Here is a 17,639-nt window from a genome sequence, read left to right as displayed (position 1 = left end):
TCTGTTATTTTGTTAACTATGAATTGACTAAAATTCTCAAGTAGCAATTATTTTCAAATTAGCACAGAGCAAGAGCTAAAATATTGCGTTTGAAATAGAATAAAGACTGGACTAAATTATTTACGAAACTAAACACTATGGCAAGCAGAAGTTCATTAGAAAGAACAAACAGTAAAGACAGGAAAAAGACTGAAGGTATAATTGTATGGGACAAAATAAAATCAAACGCAGCAAAAGCAGCTTGCTTTCTCTTCATCAACCAAGGAAAGATACCAAAACACACAGAACAGAACCCAAGTCTCAAACCATCTAATTTAGGTACCTAAAATAGGAAGCTGGTTTTCTATATTCTCTCTAAGTCAGTGGAGAAAGTAAAAAGAAGGTTCTACAAAAACAATTCACAAATAAGCCCGATTTACGGTCCAGGCTCTTACTCAGGGAGGTAACATTAGGTCATAGGAACATTCCTGAGAGAATGATCCCTTATTCCACTCTCTAACCACAAACAAGGAGTCTCTTCTGGGCACCCAGGACGGGTAAAATGGGCCTTCTCCTCCCCAGAGGCAGCAAGGAGGAGAGAGCATTTACCTCTCTCTCCCCTGAATTCTGCTGCTGTTGTATTTTGTGGCAGATCTCCAGTCATTTGCTATGAAAGCTGAACTGAACCAGAGAGATAAAAACATTTTCATCATCTGGAAACAATGAGGAAACTGTGGAAGAGGACCGACTTGTTCCTGCGGGAGGGAAGGATCAAGAGCAAATGCTCCCCTGGCAGGCTGACAGCGTGAGGGATGAGGCTGCTGGCGTCCAGCCTGGCGGCCCCAGCTCTGCCCCCGCCTCGCTCTCCAGCAGCCCAGCAACAGGTGACCCGTCCGCAGACCCCACGGCTGCACGCTGAACCTCACGCTGCCTCTCTCACGCCACCGCCGAGCTGGGAAAAGCGAGCAGGAGGCGGCTTTGCCCAACGGACAGAGGAGAATCAGCGGGGGCAATGCTGCGTTTCTCAAACCGCAGAGCAGAAAAACAAACCCAGACAAAGGGAGCGCTCTCTGCCGCGGGCGGGCGGGCGGCGGCACGGCGGAACCCGCCGCCGCCCGCGCAGCGGGAGCGGCAGCGACGAGCTCCCCGCCCGCCGGGGCTGCGGCCCCAGCCCCCGCCGCCCCGGCCCCGCTCCGGGGCTTGCACCGAGAAGACTTGGCTTTGCCATTCCCTTAGGAAACGGCCCTGGATTTGCCCCCTCCCCGGTTCCCCCGGCATCTCCAGCACCGGGAGCGCGTCCCCGCCCGCAGGCGGCGGCAGACAATGCGGGACCCCGCGGGGCGGGCCGGGCCGGGGCGGGCGCGGGGCCGGTGGGTGCGGTAGTTCCCTGCCCATCACCTGATGCTGTGGGCAGGCGCAGCCGAGGGCTGCCGGAACTACAAGACCCGCCAGGCAGCGCGCCCGGCAGTCCGGCTGGTGCGCTCCGCACCTTCGCACGCCCCGGGGCCGGGGCCGGGGTCGGGGTCGGCGCTGGCCGGGGCGGCTGCTGGCGCTGGCGGAGGAAGGATGGGTTCCCCCGGGACCCCTCCGGAGCACTAGCGCGGGCCCTTCTGTTGGGGAGAGGGGCCAGCGACGCTATTCTGATGCAATGGTGAGATCTATTGCTCCTCTGGTGGCATCGCAACACTGCAACATCAGTTGTATCCATTGCAATTAAGTTTGCAGGATCTGGACATGGGAGGATCGAGCATGTACGCGTAACGGCGCCAGCTCTTCGGCGTCTCTTCTGACTGCATCTCTTGCTCGTGTGCCTCTCACTGGCTCCCGGTCCTGATTACAAAACACACCGATCCTCAGCACTAGCATCCTTAATCTCGCTTTGGGAACTACCTGAAAGAGCATGCATCGATTTGTGTTGCTTGCCAAGCAAGCTGCGGCACGCCTGGGCTGCAAAGGGCCGGGGGTCTGCCGAAGCGGAAGGGAAGACATGGCTTCGCGCTGCGCGGCTTCGCTGGCGGCGGGGCGGCAGCCGCCCTGTCCCCGGCTCCCGCGGCCGGCGCGGGAGGGGACGGTGCGCTGGAGCAGCGCTGCCAAGGCCTCCGCGGTGAAGATCAACGAGAAGGCGAGCAGGGAGAAGATCCTGACGCTGGAGTCCATGAACCCCCAAGTGAAGGCGGTGGAATACGCAGTGCGGGGCCCCATCGTCCTTAAAGCCGGCGAGATCGAGAAGGAGCTGCGGAAGGTGAGGCAGGGGCGGCGGGGTGCGGGGCAGGGCAGGGCAGGGCAGGGCGGACTCCCCGCCGCGCCGCGCCGCTCCGCGCCGCCCGCTCCCGCGGCGTGCCCGCCGCCGCCGCCCGCACTGGCCCTGCCCCCGGGGCACTCCTCCGCCGCCGCCGCTCCTGATTGGGGCGTCGGGGGGCTCGGCAGGGCCGCGGCCGGCGGTGGGGCCGACGTGGCAGGCGGTGGGGCCGGCGGGGCCGCTGACCGCCCCGGGACTGAGACGCGACCCTGTAGAAGGCGGGCGGCCGGGGGAGGCACGGATGCGGCGGCGCTGGGAGCGCCAGGGCCATGGCTCGTACCAAGTTACAAACTCGCGGACCACGAGCAGCTTCCCCCCATCCCTGCTGCGGCCGAAGCGGCGGCCGGACGCGCTCTCCCCGCGGGGGGCTGCGGGAGGGGCCGGGGCCGGGCCGGGGCGCGCAGCCGCCTCCCGACCCCGCTTGCCCGCCCCGGGCCGCCGCCGGCCCCGGCCCCGGCCCCGCTCCGCTGCGGGACGCCCCTCACTCGCGCCCCTTCACACGGGAGGGGCGCAAAACAAAGAAACCCGTCCTCGGGCTACCGTTTACCTCCTGTCACCGCTTGCGTAAGGCAAATACAGTATACCCCCATAAAGCGGTGTTTACATTTCTTCAGCCACTTTGACCCTGTGCTGCAATCCCATGTCCTTTGTGCTATACGAGCGGGTGACTGACCAGCTTTCATCATACTGACAGAGCGTCTGAAACATCCCCTCCGGTTTTAGAGAGAACTGCCTGCGCCGGGGCAGGGAGGCCCCCTGCAGCCCGCCGCCCCCTCCGCCGGCCCGGCTGCCCCGGGCCCGGCTCCGCCGGCCCGCCCAGCCCCCGCCTGCCCGCAGGGACTCGGGCCCTCCCGGGAGACCACCGGCGCTGTGCTTCTCTTTTTTTTTTTTTTTAGCTGCACAAGTGGAGGTGCTTGAGGACAAGCCTTCAGAGCACAAACGCTCGGTAATGCTACCCAAAGTTTTAGGTGGTTAGCGCTTTTAGGAGGATCAGGCAATAAAGCCCGACACAAGATACTCCCGAGGCTCTGAGCCAAAATGTACTAAATAAAGCATCCCCATCAGTCAGTGCTTACATTTTATTCTTCATATTTTTATCTTACTCCTTATCTTAATATTAAGACTTAGCATTGAACAAAAAAAACCCAAACCCTTAGCGATTCAGGCGTGGCTTTCTGCGGGTACCGTTCACATCACAGCTTCCCCTGTCAGCACGAGGACTCGCTTATTTTTGTTTTGAATAAAGCATCTGGCATAGTTACTTGTCTGTGATTTCAAATATTCTTCCCTGCCTTCAGTGCTTCAGAAAGTCTTGCTAATATGTTATTATAGGTACTGCAAGACCAATTTGATTAGTATACGTAAAGTGCTTTGAACAAAACCAGTGCCACAGCAATGCTAACAAGAAGAGATTATTTTAATTCTTTGGTCTTTGTGTTACTTGCTTCCTCTTGTTTTAGAAGGTGAAGCATGTTTTCAGCTCACTGTGTACTATATACATCAACTACTTATGGCTAACTCAGTAATTATTAAAAACAGCTTCTTTTTTAGAATTCTACTTAAAAACTTCACATTGGTGATGGAGATTTCATTTCGGAATATTTGTTTCGATTTTTGCCTTAAAACTTGTTTATAAAGGTGTCATCGTGTTTATGCAACTAGGTTCCCTAGTAGGTACATTTTCCAGAGTATAAAAACCTCCGGTGTTCTCACTGAGTATGTTTGTTTTCGAGTTAACATCACAGGGCAGGAGATATTACTTGACAAAACAAATATAATATGATCTTTGCTAACTCCTCCCAACTCTCCTGCTTACTTCCATTACAAGCTGAGTCACTGGCAGAGGAATAATCTTCTGTGCGCTTTTTAAAAAATGCAAGAGCAAGTCATTGCCAATTGCTTTATTAAAAGATTGTTACGGCAGTTTTGTGCCCACTTACGTGGCATTTTCCATTTAAAAATTTTTTCCTTGAACTAGTCTCATTGAATTGAATGATCAATGGCTACCAGCATTCATAGACATGTGACTGCTCTAAGGTGACGAAAGCAAACAAAAACCTCCCTGTTGGCAGGGATGGAGGACAGTATTACTGCAAAAGTTGAGACAACGTATCTGCAGAGAACACTAATCAACTTAAGGAAGCAGCTGAAAGACTTTATTTTCCTCTGCACTCCTCAAGTTATTCATGCCTCTTTGCCTTTCTGAGAAAAATACTTTTATTCCTTCTATCGTTTAATCAAACTGGTACAGTATACAGCCTTGAGTAGTACCTAGGTTCCTTACAACTGAAATAGTATAGGTTTTCTAAATGTCTATTTTTTGGTCCGGAATTGACTTCTGTGTGATCACAGGTCAATGGCACTTCTTTGTTTACTTTTAATTAAAACTGGGCAACTGCTTTTTCCATGCCTCTCAACTTTAGCTCACAGGGTTAGGTCAACCACTGCCAGCAGAATTAGCACTGGCTGATAAACGACAAGAGGCTGAAGCGGTTGTCAGAGAAAGGTGAGGCCCCTCAGCATCTCTAGAGCCATGATTACTCTTCATTGGCAGCAAAAGGGTTGCCCCACAGCAACTCTACTACATGTGACGGGGAAGGAGCTTTGCACAAGCATGAAAGCACGGACGCCACAGTATGACATGGAAGTGCTGCACCGGCTGGGGGTAGCAGGAGCAGGCAGAGGTGAAGCAGTGATATACCCGCTAGTAAATCTGCATTTGCCCTGTTCTGCCAAGATGCCTTTGGGTCATTTGTTTCTAAACTCAAAGCATCTTAAATGCAGGCATTGTCTAATCAGATGCAATAGAGGCTCTCCCTCTTTAAACTTGATTCAATTGAGTTAGACTTCATACTTGTGTAACTTAAACAGCTTGTTACGCAGACTATAAAATAGCTACTCGAAGCTGTTTGCACAGTGTAAGCTTTTGTCTTCCTTGAGTTTTGTTCTGTTGTCTCAGATTCTGAATAGCAGTTCCTCTGTTATTCTATCTGGCACTTGCTTCTTTTGTATATTAACTGCAAATGATTACAACAGGAGCTGTAACTCCACAGTGCACATAGAAATAAGGACTAAAATGTTACTCGAGAAGTCTCCGACTAGGCAATTTAAGGGATAGTTCTTTAAAAAAGTAAATAAAAATGAGGCATTAATTTCAGCTAACATGCTCAGGATTAAGCCAACATAAGTGACAAGTTAGAATACTCTGTTAAAGCAGAATAAGACTGATTGCTCAGGAATACAGATGGGGCACGCTGTACTTGGACTTTGTACGTTTTGTTGGCCTGTGACCTGTGTTCAGCTAGGTGGAAAATCAAGGTTTTGATCTATGTTAAGTCTTTCCAGCTGGAAATCTTTACACAAAAACACTTACTTGAATCACTTCTCTGAATATTTTTTTTCTAATTTTGAAATTGCATCATGCTTCAAAAGTGAAAACCTGATTTCTCTTCCCCTTTGCTAATGGTAATAATCGGCTGATTCTGGCTTACTAAGGTGAGACATGGAAAAAGAACTGACTTCAGCCATTTTCCTTGGTGTTTCTGGAAACTTTTTAAAGCAAGCTAGAGCACAGGCATATTTTAATAAATGATTATACTCTCAATAGAAGTCAAACAAATAAGATCTTTTTTCTATCCCCCCCCCCTTGTTTTGACTTGCTAACAGATGGCCACCATATCAAGTATTGACTTTAATTACACTTCAGACTAGAAATTTTAGCCTGAACAAGCGCAAGAATCATGTAATCTCTGGACAGAGCCCTTCTCTTTACTTAATCAGTAATAACAAGCTAGCTTTATCTTTACATAGGCAGCACATATATCTGATTTGTTACTTTGCATTCATGCTAATTTTAACTGACCTTGTTATGGAAAGTCCCTTCCTATCTGTTCCTCTGAGATCTCTCTCCACTTTCACTCTCCTTTTCCCCCTATTTCCTGCTTAGGTTTTACATAATGTCAAGTTCTATGTCAGGTTAAGCTGGCTTACGCAGACTTGCAAAGCATTTGCATATTAAACAGCATTTTAGGATCCACAAATCAACTCATCTCACATTGGAAACTGTGCCTGGCTTAGTGGAAGTCACACAACATTAGGACCCTGTTCTAAACTTAAGTTACTGAAACAGAATTGTAGGGCAGAAAGGGGTAGAGGGATGGCATGCAGAGATACACGGGTAGCATGTAGGAAGTTCCTTCCGATCAGCGCAGGTGGTTAGCATATTCCACCACTGGGTCTGAAACTATGTGCCTTTAATGGCAATACACGGACTCTACACATTGAAGCCCCTTTTTTTCTGAACAGCCACTGTAGTCTGACTTACTTTTACAGTAAAAGAGTTGTACACTCATCTCCTGTGCCCATGTTTTTCATTTGCATAACTACTGCAAATAGGTTTCTGTTGCATGTTTATTCTTCAAGTCACTGGTTCACTCCCTCCATTTCTGTTTAGATAATAAAACTACCAAAATCCCTTTTACCTATGTAGCTATAATCTCAGGCGGCTTCTGCTAAAGTATTTTGGTTAAAAGGCTGTAGAGCTTTTTTTTTTTTTTTTTACTAATTCTTCAGGCTTTTAAATTGAATAGAAAAAATTCTGACTTAGAATCCAGACTTAATTGTAAATATGAGATGACTGTGTCCCTGGGAGTTTTTGAAAGATAAAACACCGTTTAGACAATGACATGCAGAAATATAATTTGACATGCCAAGAAAAAGATACAAGATTGACTAGTACACCCAGTAATGAAAGATGTTGAGCTTAAATTACCATCCTATAATTTTCTGCTTTGAATACGTGACTGTGTGCACACTAAGAAAGTATCTTCCAGGCAAGAGCATTTGACCTCATTCAGACAGAACTGCTGTTCTTCAATTGCCTGTACATGTTGCATACAGAAGTGAATCTGTAGTAAAACCCATGTTTTTTAACAGGGGGAAAACTACTGCAGATGAAGATGAAAGAAAATCAGTTTTAAGAGTCCAGTTACCAAAATCATATGTTCAGAAGCACACAGTCCACACGATCCAGTTATTTGATCTGTTCTTGTAAGCAAGAAAGCAAAGTAGCAAAACCCATTCCAAAATAGCCCTTTTCCAATAGGTCTTCAAGTTAAGAGGGTCCTAATGTCTAATCTCCTTCTAATGAGCATTATTTTAATTCTGTCATTTACAGTCACATTAAAATCTAGGGCTTTATTCATATAGGCAAAATTTCTGAATGCAAATGCACTTTGAACAATGTACAAGGCAAAAGTAACTTGAGGATAACTCCTGTTCTGTAATCCCTGAATCAGATCTGCCAATTAATGGTCAGCCCCACTGATTTCTTCATCTGATATTAGGGGGCATGCAAGTCATCACTGCGGTTTCAAGTCAAAATCCAGGATTCACCTTCTCCTTCCTTCCAACAACAGTTCGTGTCAGCTTGAATTACACATGCATAACACAAACTCAAAGCCTTACTCTGTGGTAAGCAGGTCAGGTTTATTTTTCTGCTGTGAGCTGTTTTAATAAAAAGATTGGAATGCTAATTCAGGCCTTCAAGTCTCTATTAGTTAAGGGCCTCTGGGTAGTGCTTTCTTGGCTCTCTGAGAAAGGGGGAACAAAAAGGGCAAGCAAGCAACTTGGCTACTACAGCATAGATCTCAACTATGCTGAAATGTTTGGGTTTGCCAGCTCTCTTATTATACAGCTTGCTTGTGCAAGTCACAGCAAAACCAGACTTGGCTAAGGAAATAGCACAATGTTTCATAGTGTGATTTTATTGCCTGATAACCATCAAGAGGAGGCACAAAGCAAAGGCAATGGAAATGAAACAATGAGGAGCGGTCAGGAGTGGACAAATTCTGAAATTCAGAAATAGCTGAAATACCATGTTGCTCTTCTGGGATTAAAAGCACTTCACATTTTCATGGCCTCCTCAAGGGAACCCTTTTCAGTTCTTTCCTATCGCCATTACCAAATCCAAATTACACAGGCCTCTCTACAGACTGAGCGTTTTCCTTTGAAATTTGCTGAAGACTTTAGCAAAGACAGCTTTAGGTCAGTTTGCACCCTTCTTTACTCTATAGGCCACAGTGTTATTTTGCAATTTGCCAGCATTCTTAGATGGCGCCATTGTAGAGGGAACATCCAGGCATACTAACACTCCTAAGAGACAAACCAGCTCCTGGTAGTGCACTGCCTTCATGTTAGTTCTTTGGGATAGTGTATGTTCTGGCATCATATTGTTTCTTTCATCAAATAATTCTCCCAACACTTCTTGCATGGTGACTCTCTCCTTGAGAAACAGCTCATCATTTCATACTGTACTCCTTACCTGCTGGGTTTCTTGAGACCATGGGGATGTCTAGGGGAAGAGGAAGCTTCTACAAACCTGCTTAACTACATAAAGATTTGTACTGACTCTGCACCAATGAATTCTGGTTCACATATGAAAATCCCTTCTCCCAACTTTGTGTTATACTTAGAACACTGATACAGTTGTTAGAATAATCCTGCCTGACCTGCTTCAGGTTTTAGAGGCTTTTCACCTGGTCTCTTAAAAGACTGTACTTCCTCTGAGAAGAGGAGAGTGACAGAAGTAACTGATGATGGAAGTAATTTCCAAAGAGCTTATTCCAAATCTGGGAGGATTCCTTTATTCCATTAAAATCCTTTCATTATCAAGAAGACAGCAACTGAAAAAAATGAACACGTTTTTATATTTTCTGCTTTACATCTGAATTTGCAAGTGCAAGATGGCTTCTTCAGCTTTAAAAATGGCTACTACAATTAGTCCCTTTGCTAACAATTTCAAAAGAATGGCAGAAGATTGGCTTTGTTCCCAAGATGAAGATGAATCACGTTGTTAGGACAGTATGAGGTGCCACCAAAGGCAGAAGGCTGTAGCAGCGGTTGTTTTGTAGGGTTGGGGATTGGTTTTCCTCCTTGATGTGGTTCATACCTTCTTCAGTAGACATGAGTATCAATATGGTACTTACTGCTCCCAAGTTTGTTATTAGAGCTCCTGTTCTGCAAGCTTCACTTTTCCAAATCTCTGCCTGCTGGCAGAGGCCAGTTACAATCCAGTCAGACTGCCTCTAGAACACACCTTGAAAGTCTGCCCATACTGAGAGAGAGAGAATATGGGAGAAAATGGGGGGGTGGGTGGGGAGAGAGAATGAGAGAATGCGAGAGAGAGAATGAGAGAGAGAAGCAGGGGGGGCAGCTCTCTATCACTAGAAGAAAGCAAACCAATTCCAATGGCCTAGCTTCTGCTCCCCCTGTATGTTCCTTGGCTTGCCAGGGACTTAAATTGTCTCAGCACAGGCATGTTGCCGACACGGTCAAAGACTGCTTAGCCTTTGGCAGTGAAATAAATCTTGCCCTAGCAAACTATGTCCTGTTGCAGCACTTTTCCTGCTGTTCTACAACCTGATGTTGAGGTTATCAACATCACATTCACACTTCCTCCTTTCATACAGATTTTTTCATAGACTTTCCAAAAAGTATTTGACATTAATCTTCCCTTGGATAGCCATGCACACCAGTGCCATCACCACAGGAGAAACCTTGCCACAAGTAACCAGTGACTAATGCCACTCTGTCTTAAGGATTTAAGTAGAATTCCACCTTGAACTCATCTGCAGAGTCATAGGCACTGTCTAGACTTCCCTTGATGCCAGCTTCTGATACTCTTGCTTTGAAACTTTGACTCATTAGCATTCGACGCTTGTTCTTGCCTGTTACTGTTTCCTGTTCATTCTTTCTGAAATGCTAAGATGGGGCTTTGTGTTCTGGAAGAATCAAAACTAAATCTGAACATATTCCTTCTTACCATAAAAAGACTGGAAACCAAGTAATAGAAAAAGATGAGAAGAAAACTAAGTAGTCATAACAGGTTTTTTTGTAGATTTCACTAGGAGGGGATACAGTGAATGTTGTGAAGACAGTTCTAAACAATTGCTGATACTAACTCATTGTCAGGGAAGGCAAAGGCCCCAGTTATTTAAAAGCATCTCTCTCTTGAAAGACATGAAGGCCAACAGCTCTTGTAGCTGAGACCAAGAAATACAAGTTAGTCAAGAGGACCACGGGCCTTTGAGCAGGTATGTGGAAACAGGGTGTACAACACAGAAAACCTAACTGTTCCTTCTCTACCAGGATTCTACAGTAAGGTAATTGTTACGTATGTTTTCCTATTTTCTCCAGATCGATCATTTTAGTAGCAAAGATAGTGTGGGGTTTATGGAATAGGTGATGATTATATACTTGCCAGTTGATGCCCAAAGGCAGTGATGGCATAAACACCGAGTTTGGCTCTAGCAGAGATCTGGATGGTATCAATGCTAAAAAGCTACGACATTATTTACAATAAACCTGGCACAGACTCCAAAAAGATCTGTTACCTTTGTTGTAAAGGCTGTACCACTATAAAAACTCCGAAGGTACATTATGAAATGCAGGGTACCTTTCAGCATTTCACTAACCAAAGAAGCAACTATTTTTTATTGCAGATCACAATAGTATTTGTGTGCAAAAACCATCTAATTTGTCTAACATAACGTATTTATGTTGTTAGGGGTTTTGTTTGTTCTGTTTTTAATCTGGTAAAACAGGGTATTTGTGTTTCATCTTGCTCCTGAGAACTGCTATGTTTTTTTACACTGCCTAACTTAAGGAATCCCTTATTCTTTCACCAATTTGTATTACTGTGCAAATCTAGTGAGACTGATTCGGTTTGCTGTAAGGACCAAATGCAACCAAAATCTGTGGGAATTTTTCATAATTGCATGCAAACTGAATTTGTTCTCCTTCTACGCGTATCTTTCTTTTCCTGCTTATTTGTAAATTAGAATGAAACAGTGTTGTGCTATCAGTGGACACCAGATAGTTTGAAGAGAACCTATTTCTAACTGTTTGCCTTTCTCATAAATTGCTAAACTTCAGCCTCAGATACCTGTAATCTTTATCTGGCATTCCCTATTCCTAATTCTTTATTTAAAGTTGAAATACAACTCTTATTTAGGCACTCACTTAGATCAGCAAACCTAAAAGCAAATGACTTGATGGAATCAGTGTGTCACTTTCCATTATTTTAAGTGAACATTTTTTTCAATTGCTGCTAAATTTAGGGCCACATAAAATTGACCCTTTTGAGTCAGGATCACATAAGTCCCACTATCTTGTTTCAATGCCATTTCTAACTACCTATTTAATTTCAAAAGAAAAAACTAAATGCTATCAGTTATATGATGGACTGGATCTGTAGTCGGGATTTGAATCACATTATCACATAACCTCTCAGCCACATTACGCAGCTGTAAACCTCCAAATCTTGGCATACCTGGCAATTTGTATCCCTGGTGACTACTAATATTTTGGTCATTGTTATCTTTGCACATCTGGGTTCTGGTCTGTCATTGAATTCCAACACATAACCCATGGTAGGAAAGCAAAAATTAGTTAAGGCTTGCCAGCCACATATTCTATATCCAAAGCCAATAACTTGCTGTAAATACATGGGCCAGGAAGAGGCTTTGTGAGTTCAGTCCACAGCCAGAGCAGGTTGTTATATGTAATTCTGTACAGAAAACTAATAGGTCTAATTTTGCAGTTCATTAGTCCGCATGAAAATTCTGTATCTGTTAGAAGGCCTCTCTACTATCTCTCATACTTAAGTATACATTAGAAAAGCTATAAATCTGTTCTTGCCTACCTCATTTATTCTTCTTGTAATGTTGGCCTTGACTTTCAGTTAATCTTTTTTATTTAAATCAATCGTATTTTTTTCAGTCCGTTCCTTGCCTTTTTTTTCCCTTTTTGGTTTTTAAAGAGCTGTGATTGCTAATCAACATTCATCAACTGTTTTCCCTCTGTTCTCATGATGTATTCAGTTCCTCACAGGAAAAATGGCTGTCTGTTCAGATTTCAGAGATTAGGAAGCTTTTAAATATTCATGGTGATTATTTAGCACTTCTGCTGTTTATCATATAGAGCCTCACTATGATATACTTTGTAAAACATCTGCATATGGAAAAGTGGGGTCATCACACAATGAATATTTAGTCTAAACAGAAAATAAATAAGTGAGCAGTATCTTTACTCCTTTTACTCTGAAAAATACTAAAGGTCTTGAGGTTTCTTTTGTTGGTGGATTTCTCAAATGTCCTCAAATCTTTTTAGCTTCTTGACTGATCCATCCCGCCCTTAGGTGTATCAAACAAATTGCTCTATTACTGCCAATTCAAAATGCCTTCTTTTCATCTTTTCTACTTCAACGTGTAGTTTCCAGGCAAACCAATCTCTTACTTGTAGCCAACAGGAAAAAAAAGCCAGCCTATCATTTAAAAATGTGTCACCGTCGGCATCATTTCTGTAAAGCATTTAAGATTTACTGGCAGTATTGTATAAGAAATGCATTAAGCTTTACATTAAACACTCTATCTGTTCTGAGATTAGGCATTGTTTAGTTACAGCCATATGACAGATACCAGAAAAGAGAAATTCTTTATCATCTACCTCAGCCCTAACAATACATTGTGAATGATCTCTTTTTAGGGAATCAAAAAACCTTTTACTGAAGTAATTAAAGCCAACATTGGAGATGCACATGCAATGGGACAGAGGCCAATCACCTTCCTCCGACAGGTAAGGATATTATAAAATATTATTCTTGAATTTTTAGTAGATTACCAAGAATGCCTTAAAATCTGTCTGATGTATGTATTAGTATAAATGATTCCCTAGATGCACTTAAGACTTAAAATAGTTCTTTCATAAAGAATTACAAATTTTGATTTCTGAGACAAAGTCCTATACCTTGCTTGCTGAGTTTCCTCTTGTAACACAGTAGCTTTCCTTTCTTTTCAGATCATTCCCCATCCATACTTCTTCCTGCCACTTCTCCTATGTTATCAGTCAGCACATTCATTATCAATAATGCACTTCAAAAAAGAAAGTGGTTGTCTTCAAAGAAAAAAGCAAATGCCTTTCTTCATCTGACGGTATACTTTAAGATCTGCACGCAGTTGGGTGCAAGTAGTTGTACTGTTGCCGATTTTTCACATTTCACCTCCAGGCAAGCTAACTGGTAGGTTAACTTTTAGGAAAGACTAGTACAGAATCTTCATTTGTATATTCTTCTTAAAACACAAGCAAGGTTTAAAACTGGTATTACGCTATTTACTGAGCATCCCTTACACACACATGTAAAATCCTCAGTCTATAATAATGTAAATTCAGAGGGTTCCAAGGACAAACTGAGGCCGTTATCAAACTGGGAGTCCAGGTAATGAGATTATAAAATTGAGCTATACAGTAAGCTGTCAGCAAACTAGAAAGACCAGACCTTCTTACAAATTATTCAGATCCAATGTTATTAAAGAAAATACTGGGTAAATGGGAAATCCTTTCTCCCCGTGACTGTGTACACACATGGATTAATTCTTTAGTCATTGTCCCACAAGATGACAACAGCCTATCCATATTACACCATGTAAGCATAAAAATGAGAGAGAAACTGGAACAAATTAAGCTGATCTCAAGCAAGAACTCTAGATTCTGTGTGTCTTACGTTCCTTCATAAACTTAATTCTGCTAGGTCATGTTTCTACTTTTACTATGTTCTATATCACCACTTCTTTTTTAATTAAATATTTCCCACAGATTCAAATTAGTAATAACTATAAGTTATTTTTGGGAAGGATTATTAGAACATGCAACTGGGACTTCAAAATTTAGTCATATTTCCCAGTTCTGCTCCATATTTAAACTCTTGATTTCTTGTCAATAAAGTGGGCTAGTAAAACACAAGAGTGGAGGATAGAGCTGTTTAGAGATAACACATGAATAATTAACTGTGTTTTACCATGTTTGCACTATGCATAGCTCACTTGCACTCCAATCTTCAGTCTGTAATACAAATCGTTAATAATTCTATAACTGTTTTTATCAATAGAACTTGGAACCCGGTAAGATTTCTTCACTTCTGTAAGCACTACCCTTAAAAAAACAACTACAAACTCTTCATCAATAACCTTTGGTTTAAATTAGCTATTGATCTTCATTTCCAAGGAAAGTTAACAGTAATATTACCAACTTAAAATAACCTTTGAGAAGTAGCCAATTTACATTTTCTTGGCACTCTAGGTAGTGGCACTGTGTACATACCCAAACCTGTTGGACAGCCCAAGTTTTCCAGAAGATGCCAAAAAGCGAGCCAGACGGATCTTGCAGGGTTGTGGAGGAAACAGCTTAGGTAAGCATCTGTTGCAGTTGCTCCTGTTGGTATTAGAATCAACAAAGGTAGTTTCAATATCTGCAGTGCTGAAATTTCTTAATCGTGTTTTACATGATTACAAGTCAAATGGGAGATGGCCGAGGGCAAAATGAGAGGGGGAGAGTTCACGGTGTGGCCTACTGATAAGCAGTGACTAACAGTGCAGATTTTTGATGAGACTTGTCACAGAAGAGGACAAGATGAGGGTTATAGAGTTATGGAGCCCTCACCACAATAACATCTAGGCATAACCCTAAACAGAATGCTGAGCTTTTTTGTATTAGAGAAGTAAGTGGCAGAGAGTACTAGTGGAGCTTTGTTACTGTTCTTATGACATCTGTTAATCCTGGGCTCTGACAGCTACATCTCCTGCTAAGTCTAGGTGGGGCTGTTTACAATTTTATCATCTCTAGATGTTTCTCTGCAAGGGAGTCTACTGTCCCTGTAATGATGGTATCAACAAACAATATACATCCGTCTCAGCTGATCCAGTTCACAGTCCTGTATCTTAATTTTGAACCATCAGTCCAAGTATGTTTGTCAGGATATGAACTTGGGTATCAGAAACTCAGGTACCAAAGCAGTAACGCTCTGCAAAGGGACAGCTACATAGCTGAAAGGAGTTAGCTTTTTACTTAAACAAGATAGTTTTAAGTGAAGATGTCAAAGCCCTATTTAAGGTAAAATAACCCGTGAAAGAACTAAAAAACTCTGTTCTTCAACCACTGTTCCTGCAAGAGTATATGTATAATACACACATAAATAAGTACAAACTTTGCATATTCAGTAGAGAGGAAATGGAAGAGAGAAATTCTTTATCATCTAGCAACTGTACTGCCTACTTGGACCTGAGAAATGCCACTAGAATTTCTGCTCTGCAGATAGTGTTACAGCTGCTGGGTACAGCAAAGAATCTGGCACACTTAATTACCTTCTTTCAGGTAGGCTAACAGTGACATTTCACAGTACGCGTTAGAGTAATTGGCATATTTCTTAATCTTTGTGATTGCGGTGCCTATTTGCACAGGGATATTTTGAGAGTAGGTGCTATGAAACTTAATAAAATAAACAAAACCTAAATAGTGGTTACCTTAGCAGCATTTCAGCCTTGGACTATTCCTAACAATGGAGCCTAGTACAGAATGTGTTTTATCTTCACATTTTTTGCATTGGTTTTGTTTCTATATGTAGAACATCAAAAATACATTTATCAAATCTGAGAAGTTACTCTATTACTCCATTAATTCCCTTCCTGGCTTACTTTGGAACAATTAATCCACGTAGTAGTAGTTGTCATGTAAAAGATACTGGGGATACATTTGAATTTTGCCTCAATCTTTCTTTGTAGTGATTTTCACATTCAGGGACACGGTAAGAGTTTTCAGAATGCTGTGTCCTGGCCCCATGCTGGAGTGAAATGAAAGGAATTCAGCCTTGCATGATATTTCAGAAATATCTTGAATCTGTACAAAATCCCCTTTGCAGCAGAAGATCACATATTTCAAGTAATTTGCATTAGCTCAGTAGACACTGAGGAAGTAGGCCTGAAACAGCTACAATATTCAAGTAAGACGATCATTCTGAATACACCCTTTTAATTTCAGTGGATAAATTTAAGTTCTCTAAGTAACTGGAGTCTAAATGATTTTTTTCCTGGTATGATATGTACCAAGAACAACTGTCTCTCTAAATTCTTGAAAACTAAAACCACCGTAGAGCTTACTGATCTGCTGTACTAGTACCTTCTCTCCACCCTCCCTGTCTCCAGGATCATGTATCAGCCCCTTTTCTTGGCCTCAGTTGCTCATGGCCTCTGTACAGCACTCCATAAACATGCACTCTGAGGCAAGTGGATGTGCAGCTGAAGGGAAGTTACTCCTATCACTTTGTTGGTAGTCTGACAACTTACTGCTGTTCTCTTCAGGGCTGAGAAGGAGAAATCGGCTTTCTTGGGAAAAAGCAAAGGTCAACAACTGATCACTCCATGTGGCTTTAAGTGCTGTGTTGTGTTCTCATAAAACCTTATTTTTAAAAAATTTGTCAATCCAACACAGAAGTGGCTTCACTACATATGGTCAAGCTATTTGAAGCGTTGTACCCACATCTGTACCGGCCTATTTAAATGTATTAATTGCAAAGTTAATATGAATGTCTTGACCTCTGGATATGAACTAGAATAACCTCACTTCCAATGAACGTTCATTTGGCAAAACCCTACTCACAGCATTGAGTCTTGTTACTCCCAGACCATGTATGAAGGCTCAGATACGTTCTCAACTTCTGTTGTGTTCAAATACTCTGGGATTCCTTTGACATCATTTACTTTACATGTGGGATAACTGTCATAGCTTTCCAGGCAGTTAAGAAATGTACCCCTCTCCTATCTATAAAAATATCTAATGTATGCACATGCAGCTTTTTCGGTTGGGTTTATTTATTTGTATCCCACAGTGCAAACAGATAGGTTCTAGTCAAAGCTATCAATTGAGTGCAATTAAGTGTAGACCTGTGAACTGAATTCAGGTCCTCACTGAGTCACGGGACTCAGCCCTCAATGAAGCACAAGACAGAATGACAGCTTGGATTTGCTCTCCTACTTTAACAGCAGCTTCCTAGCTGTGGTCAAAGACCCATGTATAGACCCAATATAACTTGTAGTTCTGTAAAAGTAAACATTTAGGACATCAGGGAACGTTGTGCCCTGAACTACCGCTTTGGCACATGCAATTGTGCAGTACTTGCAAAGGTTCTTTGTCTTTGTAAATTATGCTTTCACAGAAGTAGTATCAGGCAGACTACTAGCATATAACTGAGTGATGGGAGTTAAGTCAGGCCCAATTCTTCCACTCCACCCAACAAGCAAAGAAGATGCTGCAGATTCATGACAGTGTTCTAAATTAGATGTACACTTGTCACTTCATTGTCGATCAGTCTTAGGCTTCATAGCTTGAATCCATTCCTCTCCTTGGCTTAGGCTTATTTCTACTCTCTATTTGTTGCACATGCTCAGCAGTGACGCACACAGGCATCTAACATCTTAGTTTATTTAAGATTATTAGTTGTGCTCTGTAAACTGCACAAGGCTTATAGATTTGG

The 17,639-nt window shown here is 43.0% G+C and overlaps 1 protein-coding gene and 1 long non-coding RNA gene across 2 annotated transcripts in view; one reads left to right on the top strand and one right to left on the bottom strand.

Moving 5' to 3' along the window:
• The first annotated feature begins 1,424 nt into the window (after window positions 1-1,424).
• GPT2 (glutamic--pyruvic transaminase 2) overlaps window positions 1,425-17,639 on the top strand; it is a 27,310-nt gene continuing 11,095 nt past the window's right edge. The window contains exons 1-3 of the mRNA XM_009463503.2: window positions 1,425-2,221; window positions 12,824-12,913; window positions 14,414-14,522. Of these exons, the coding sequence (XP_009461778.2) occupies window positions 1,880-2,221; window positions 12,824-12,913; window positions 14,414-14,522 (541 nt within the window). The 5' untranslated portion in view covers window positions 1,425-1,879. The remainder of the gene's footprint in view (window positions 2,222-12,823; window positions 12,914-14,413; window positions 14,523-17,639) is intronic.
• The window catches only part of LOC148051023 (uncharacterized), a 16,750-nt gene continuing 13,543 nt past the window's right edge, over window positions 14,433-17,639 (bottom strand). The window contains exon 3 of the long non-coding RNA XR_015700470.1: window positions 14,433-14,545. This is a non-coding gene — a long non-coding RNA (uncharacterized LOC148051023). The remainder of the gene's footprint in view (window positions 14,546-17,639) is intronic.

This window comes from Nipponia nippon, unplaced genomic scaffold (genome assembly GCF_047370975.1).
Source record: "Nipponia nippon isolate SJK-2023a ecotype South Korea unplaced genomic scaffold, ASM4737097v1 scaffold_7, whole genome shotgun sequence".
In the NCBI taxonomy this organism is placed as follows: domain Eukaryota; kingdom Metazoa; phylum Chordata; class Aves; order Pelecaniformes; family Threskiornithidae; genus Nipponia; species Nipponia nippon.
The sequence above is the reverse complement of the archived record's forward strand: the minus strand, read 5'-3'. Positions and strand labels throughout refer to the sequence as shown.